The sequence below is a fragment of the Nannospalax galili genome, unplaced genomic scaffold, assembly GCF_000622305.1.
Source record: "Nannospalax galili isolate Female #2095 unplaced genomic scaffold, S.galili_v1.0 scaffold664, whole genome shotgun sequence".
NCBI lineage: Eukaryota > Metazoa > Chordata > Mammalia > Rodentia > Spalacidae > Nannospalax > Nannospalax galili.
Genome location: NW_008354274.1, coordinates 606169 through 613694, shown reverse-complemented (window position 1 = coordinate 613694; position 7526 = coordinate 606169). Strand labels below are relative to the sequence as shown.

The following is a 7526-nucleotide window of genomic DNA, read 5'->3' as shown; positions in this document are numbered from 1 at the left end:
GGCTCAGCGGTTAAGAGCACTGGCTGCTCTTGCAGAGGACCTGGGTTCAGTTCCCAGCACCCACATGGTAGCTAACAACTGACCATAACTTCAGCTCCAGGGGATCTAATGCCCTCTTCTGACCTCCACAGGCACCAAGCATACACATGGTGCACTTACATACATGCAGACAAAATACTCTTTTTTTAAAAATTAAAAATTAAAAAAATATTTAATTTTATTCACATGTATGTACATGTGTCTGTGTGGGTGCCCTTAGAGTCCTCATGATTAAGCAGCAAATGCTCTTGACTACTGAGCCATCTCTCCAGCCTATTTATTTGTTTGTTTATTTATTTATACTTTATGTGTATGAGTATGTTGTGTGCATGTAAGTATACCCATGTCCTTCAGTGCCCACAGAGGCCAGGAGAAGGCATCAGATTCCCTGGAACTGGAATTACAGACATCAGATTCCCTGGAACTGGAGTTACAGACATTGTGAGCCACCATAGGGATGCTGGGAACTGAACCCAGGTCTGCTGCAAGAGCAGCCAGAGCTCTTAACCACTGAGCCATCTCTCCAGCCCCAAATTTTAAAAATGGAAAGGTTAAATAAAGAAAATTAAGGGTTTGGGAAGCTGGCTCATCCGTTAAGAGTGTGTACTGCTCTTTGAGAGTACCCTAGTTTGGTTCTCAGCACCCATATTTGATGGTTCACAATCACCTCTAACTCTAGTTCCAGGGGCTCTGACCCATTCTTCTGGCTTCTTTGGGTATCTGCACTCATGTACACATACACACACACAGACGCACACACCAAAAAAATTTTTTTTGAGACAGGGTCTGACTTTGTAACCCTGGCTAGCCTGGAACTCACCAAATAAGAACAGACTGGCCTCGAAATAGTTTTAAAATTTTTAAATTTAAAGCCAGACATGGTGGCGCACACCTGTAGTCCCAGCACTTGGGAGGCAGAAGCAGGAGCATCTCTGTGAGTTCAAGGCCAGCCTGGTCTACACAGTGAATTTTGGGACAGCTAGGGCTACAAGGAGACCCTGCTTCAAAAAGACAAAAAAAATTATTTTTAATTTAAGATTAACTACCATAGGGGCTGGGAGATGGCTCAGCGGTTAAGAGCACTGACTGCACTTGCAGAGGACCCAGGTTCGATTCCCAGCACCTACATGGTGGCTATGAACCATCCTTAACTGCAGTTTCAGGGGAATCTGAAGCCCTCTTCTGACCCATGAGGCATTGCATGACATGGATGCACTCACATGCAATACATTCATACACATAAAATAAAAATAACAAAATATTTTTTAAAAAAGATTAACTACCACAGAGGCTGTGATGTATGATGGCTCTCTGTGGTGGCCATATTGATAGTGATGTGGATGATTGGGGCCTTGGTGATGTATGGTAGCCGTGGTGGTGGTGAACAGCAAGCAGCCTTAGTGGGTGACCTCAGTCTGAGTGGGCTCACCCTGTGTCCTGGTGTCTCCCATTTAGCGGTGGAGGAGCCAGTGCCGGACGACCGCTACCACGCCATCTATTTTGCCATGCTATTGGCAGGCGTGGGCTTCCTGCTTCCATACAACAGCTTTATCACTGATGTGGACTATCTTCACCACAAGTACCCAGGTGGGTCTCCCTGACACCCACTCAGCCCTCACCAGTGGCCTAGCACCCTTACCCTGGGCTGGGCTCTTCTGAGAACTTTGGGGGGCAGGACCCTGCTTGGGAACATGGTATTGTCCTCCCAGGAATGGGCTGCTGTGGTTTGAGGGGCACAGTAGAGGAATAACCTTGGTATTTTACTATGAAGGATATATTAGTGACTTTCTTATTGCTATGATAAAATACCTGACAAACGCAGCTTAAGGGAGGAAAGGTTTATTCTGGCTCACAGCAGGCAAGAAAGGCATGAGGAGAGAGTGAGTAGCTAGGTGTTCACATTGCATCTGCACTCAGGAAGCAAAGAATGAACAGGAAGTGGGGCCGGGCTATCAAAACTCAAGATTCACCCCCAGTAATGTATTTCCTCCTGGGAGGCTTCATCTCCTGAAGGTTCTTCAACCTTCCCAAACAGCTCCACCCACTAGGGACCAGGTGTTCCAACACATGAGCCCAGGGGAACATGGCTCATTTAAACTGTGACATGGAGTTAAGGTGTGTAGCTGTGTGTGTGTGTGTGTGTGTGTGTGTGTGTGTGTGTGTGTGTAGCTGAGTTGGCCAGGGACTAACTTGGGAAACTGAGGGATGACCCTCAGTACAAAAATCTCTGCTTCACTGGGAATTGCTGAGTGACCTCACAGCAGCCACTCCCTGTCTCCGGCAGTCAGCCCCTTGGGGAGAGTGAAGAGAGAGCCAGGGGGTGGGTGTAGAGCTTGGAAGTCCCTCTCAGCCTTGCTGTCCCTCCAACACCCAGGGACGTCTATCGTGTTCGACATGAGCCTCACTTACATCTTGGTGGCACTGGCGGCCGTTCTCCTCAACAATGCGGTGGTGGAGAGGTTGAACCTGCACACCAGGATCACCACGGGTAGGCAAGGCCGTCCTCGTGTTGCTCCCAGCCTCAGGCTCCCAGCTCTTCCTGTGAGCTCTTGGCCTACCGTTTCCCAGTCTTGCCTGTGATAAGGGTGCATTTTCAAGGAATTCCATGGACTGCGGGATTGGGGAGCAGGGTCATGCTACATGCTAGTACAATACGGTGTCCCCACACGCTCTTGTGGTCCCCAAGTTACATCTAGAGGAGCCTGTGTCAACTCTCTTCTTGGTCCATCCTTTTCCTGTGGTATACAATTGCAAGGCTCAACTCTGATGGTATCTCCTCCAGGAAGTCCCCAGGATTTCCTTGTACACTCCCCTAGAGTCTTCTGCCTGCCCAGTATTGGGGGGCAGGTGGCAACAGCTCTCAAGACCTGGCTCCCTCACCGCTCCTCCTGACTTCACTGCTCTTTGTAGGCTACCTCCTTGCCTTGGGTCCCCTGCTGTTTATCAGTATCTGTGATGTCTGGCTGCAGCTCTTCTCTCACGACCAGGCCTATGCCATCAATTTGGCTGCTGTGGGTACCGTAGCCTTCGGTTGCACAGGTAGGCAGTGGGGCCCGGACACCCCAGGAGGGCTGGCATAAGTGCTCTGTGGCCCTGTTGTGCAAGTAGCATACTGGCAAGGTGAGCTAACCCAGAATGCACCCTCCCACACACATGTACACATCTGACACATGCACACCACATACACATACCCACATCCCATACACATGGACATCCCCCCACATGCAGACATCTCACACATATGTACCACATCCATGCATACATCTCACACATACACATACCCTTCATATGTATACCTACACACGTGCACACAAATCACATACATACTGCAGACCCTCACCCTTACATGTACCAGGACCACCCTCATGTGGGACAGGCTTAGACGGCAGCCCCTGGTTCTTTGATAGAAACTGACTTTCAAGAACCAGAACCATCCAACCAGAGGGAGTTGGATCCCCTAGAACCGGAGTTACAGATGGTTGTTAGCTACCACATGAGTGCTGGAAACCAAACCTGGGTCCTCTGCAAGAGCAGCCAGTGCTCTTAACTGCTGAGCCAGCTCTCCAGCCCCCACCCCCTTTTTTTGAGTTAGGGTCTCCATGTAGCCCTGTCTGGCCTGGAACTCACTATGTAGACCAGGGTGCTCTTAACTGCTGAGCCAGCTCTCCAGCCCCCACCCCCTTTTTTTGAGTCAGGGTCTCCATGTAGCCCTGTCTGGCCTGGAACTCACTATGTAGACCAGGCTGATCTCCCACTCACAGAGATCCACCTGCCTCTGCCTCCTTTACCTCTCCAGTGCTGGGATGCTGGGATTAAAGGTATGTCCCACCATGTTCAGCTCTTTTTTTTTTTTTTTTTTTTTTTGAGATGGGGCCTCATGTAGCCCAGGCTGGCCTCAAATTAACCAAGTAGCCTAGAATGCTCTTGAACTCCTGATCCTCCTGCCTCTGCCTCCCAAGTGCTGAGGTGACATGTCTACACCAACATACCCAGCTCTCTTGCACTTTGCTGCATGTCCAACCCCATCAGAAATGGTGGCAGGGGAAAGGGACTCAGGCTGATACCTCTTTTGTCTCTGCCAATGAAAGAAAGGCTGAGAGCCAGTTTTCCCTGCCTCATCCAGCTCTGGCCTATGCCATTTCTGCTCCTATTCCACCAGCCAGGATTTACCATTGACCTTGAAGTAGTTTCCCCCCTGTGCTGCTGTATGGCTGTGTCAGACCTCACTACCACCACACTCTGGCCTGACAATATAGTACAAGATAGCCATGTTGCCTCTGCACCAAACAGTGACAAATGGTGTCTGACCAATTCCCCTTCTCTCTCTCTTAAGTGCAGCAATCTAGCTTCTATGGGTACACGGGATTACTGCCCAAGAGGTACACGCAGGGGGTGATGACTGGAGAAAGTGAGTATCAAGACACTCAAGGGGGCCTTGGACTAGCAGCCCCTTCATGTGTGCTGGGAGGGAGGGCTTGCAAGCTCTAGATCTTCTGGGATGGAGATAATAAGGATGGATGGGGAGGGGTGGTGACTATAGGTGGCAGGGGATGATGACTGTGGATGGTGGGGGATGGTGACCATGGATGTGGAGGGATGGACCTCTGTGTGGGAGGGATATGTTCACATGCATGTGTGCTGTGGTTCTAAAGTGTGTTCATTTGGGGTTTGAATGGCATGTAGGATTGGGGTGCTATGCTGCCAATGAACTGGCAGGCAGGTATATTCTGTGTGCCTGTGTGATTTTTTTTTTCCCACTGGGGACATTTGAACAACCATCTGTTCACCTCTGTTCAGCCCAGATAGGGCATATTGATGGCAGACCAAAGAAATTACTTCACCCAGACTAGGTTTAGTGAACCAGTGAGTCTACTGGGGTTATTTACAGGATCACGAGTGATTCAAAGACAGATGTATCACCAAAAAGCCCACCCCAGGGTCTGGAGAGATGGCTCAGCAGTTAAGAGCACTGACTGCTCTTGCAGAGGACCCAGGTTTGATTCCCAGCACCCACATGGCAGCTACGAACTGTTCTTTACTTAACTCCAGTTCCAGGGGAATCCGAAGCTCTCTTCTGACCTCCTCAGCATTGCATGACATGGGTGCACTCACATACATGTAGGCAATACATTCATACACATGAAATAAAAATAATAAAATATTTTTTTTTAAAAGCCCACCCCAGCCTAGGTAATACCTCATGACAGCTGTATCTCTGGATCTCCCAGAATAACTTGCAGGCAGCTCAGCCTGTCAGAGTCTCTTGTTCCTGAACCTTTTGAGTTTTGTGTACTTCTGAGTCTTCTGAGCCTCCCACCAGGAGAGATTGTTCAGAAAGACCGAATGCGCATATATGTACGTGTGTATGCATGAGTGCGTGCGTGCGTGCGTGTGTGTGCGTGTGTGTGTGTGTGTGTGTGTGTGTTGGCCAGGCCCATGACATCAGCTGTCACCACTCGGGACCAAGCTTTTCTCAGAGCCACCAATCCACCAGCCACCCATGCTTAGCACCCCTGTTTCTCAAATGTGTGTATTTCCCAAGTCATTTCCCTTGCTTAATGCCAGAGTTCACCCAGTCCTCAAGAGGTCATCTGGATACGCCCTCCAGGCAGACTCCAAGCTGGGTCCTCATGGCCTGCCCTTCCTTGTCTTGCTACCCCTTCCTCAGTTCAAATAGACTTTGAGCCTTGTGCTTGGCTGTGTTTTTTTCCCATGTTCTCATCCTCCTATGTGGTAACTGTTCACAGCTATGAAGCAGTGGTATGAAGCTGAGCCCAGCAAGCATCCTCAGGAACTGCTTTCCACTTCTCCTTGGCGACCTTCTGTAGTGTCAAATGTGGCTGACACACAGGTCACTTTGCAAACTGGTGGATTTTTTTTTTTTTTTTTTGAGGCAGAGTCTCACTATGTAGCCCTAGTTGGGCTCAGACTCACAGAGATCTACCTGCTTCTACCTGATGTATGCCACCTCTACCTGATGTATGCCACCAGACCTGGCTTTTTTATTACTATAAATTTTTTATTTATTTATTTTTATTGTATGTATGTATATGAGTGTTTTGCCTGCATGTACTTAAGTGTACCATGTGCATGCAATGCCCACGGAAGTCAGAAGAGGGCATCAAATCCCCTGGAACTGGAGTTATGGACAGTTGTTAGCTACCATGTGGCTGGGAACTGACCCTCGTCCTTTAGCAAGAGCAGCAAGTGCTCTTAAACCCCTGTGCTATCTCTCCAGATCCCCAACTTTTTTTTTTTTTTTGACACAGGGTCTCCTGTAATCCAGGCTGGCCTCTAACTCTGCTGTGTAGCCTAGGATGACCTTGAACTTCTGATCTTCCTTCCTCCACTCCCACCCTTTCCTGAGTGCCTAGATTCCAGGCATTTGCCATTTGCCACCCTACCCTGTTTATGTTGTACTGGGGATGAAACCCAGGGCTTCATGCATGCTAAGTAAGCACTCTACACATACACCCCCAGGCCACGCCAGCTGATTCTGTGATGGGACGAGTGAGGCTGGCCCACAGGTTTTGTGCACTGATTTGAGGGTGTAATATAGTCACTAAGAGCCCCTCAAGAAAGACTTGCTCAAGAGTCTGGCTCAGTGGGTAAAGGCACCTGTGGCCAAGCCTGATGACCTAAGTTCAATTCCCAGGACCCTATGTGGTAGAAGGAGAAAACTGACCCCTGACAAGCCCCACCCCAAAACAAATAAAATTAATAAAAAGGAAAGACTTGCTCAGAGCCCTATCCATCTTCAGAAGCCCATGACAGCCATTACTAGTCCTGTCCCACACTGGGCAAAAATCCCAGCTTCCTCCTCCAGCCCTCCAGCCCTTGCTATTGGGAGACCTCTCAGCTTCTCACACAAACACATGGCTCATACCGGCCTAGAATGCTTACTCCCAGTCTGTGTGCCTGGCTCAGTCGTCCTACAGACGCTGGCTTAACTATCTCCTCCCAGGGCAAGATACTAACAACCCCCAACCCTGCCCACCTCCTACCGCCCCCCCCCCACAGCATGCACCCTTGCACCATGGTTATGTGTTTCTGTGACTTGTTTGCAACCTATCCCCACCAAGCCCAGGGAGGCAGGGCTATGTGTTGCTTACCACAGGGGGAGTCCTCAGGGCAGGAGGGGCTCAAGGACAGGGTGGGGAGGGGCTGTGGGAGTGCGCCCAGCTCCGGAGGACAGCTCCTGGGGGAAGGGGACCTGAGGTTGGCTGTCTGGATGGTCAGGCAGGCTGGGGCCAGTGAGCTGAGCTGGCGTGGGATGGGAACTGCGAATGGTTGTAGAAGAGTTGGGCCAAGTTAGGAGAGACTCTGGGGCCTTGGGCAGAAAGGAACTGGTGGGACTGGGAGGAACTGGGGCTTCGGAAAGGGTGGGAGGGGTGGGGCCTCGTAGGATGGTCGGGTGGTGAACCAGGTGCAGTGGGGAAGGACTGGTGGTGGTGAATGGGGAGGGTGGAGCAGTGAATGAGATGAAG

General features: G+C 50.1%; 1 protein-coding gene across 1 annotated transcript in view; it reads left to right on the top strand.

Annotated features, from left to right (window-relative positions):
• Slc29a4 (solute carrier family 29 member 4) overlaps window positions 1–7526 on the top strand; it is a 23751-nt gene that overhangs the window by 9914 nt on the left and 6311 nt on the right. Inside the window, exons 3-6 of the mRNA XM_008851376.3 lie at window positions 1495–1626; window positions 2414–2527; window positions 2950–3078; window positions 4373–4447. Of these exons, the coding sequence (XP_008849598.1) occupies window positions 1495–1626; window positions 2414–2527; window positions 2950–3078; window positions 4373–4447 (450 nt within the window). The remainder of the gene's footprint in view (window positions 1–1494; window positions 1627–2413; window positions 2528–2949; window positions 3079–4372; window positions 4448–7526) is intronic.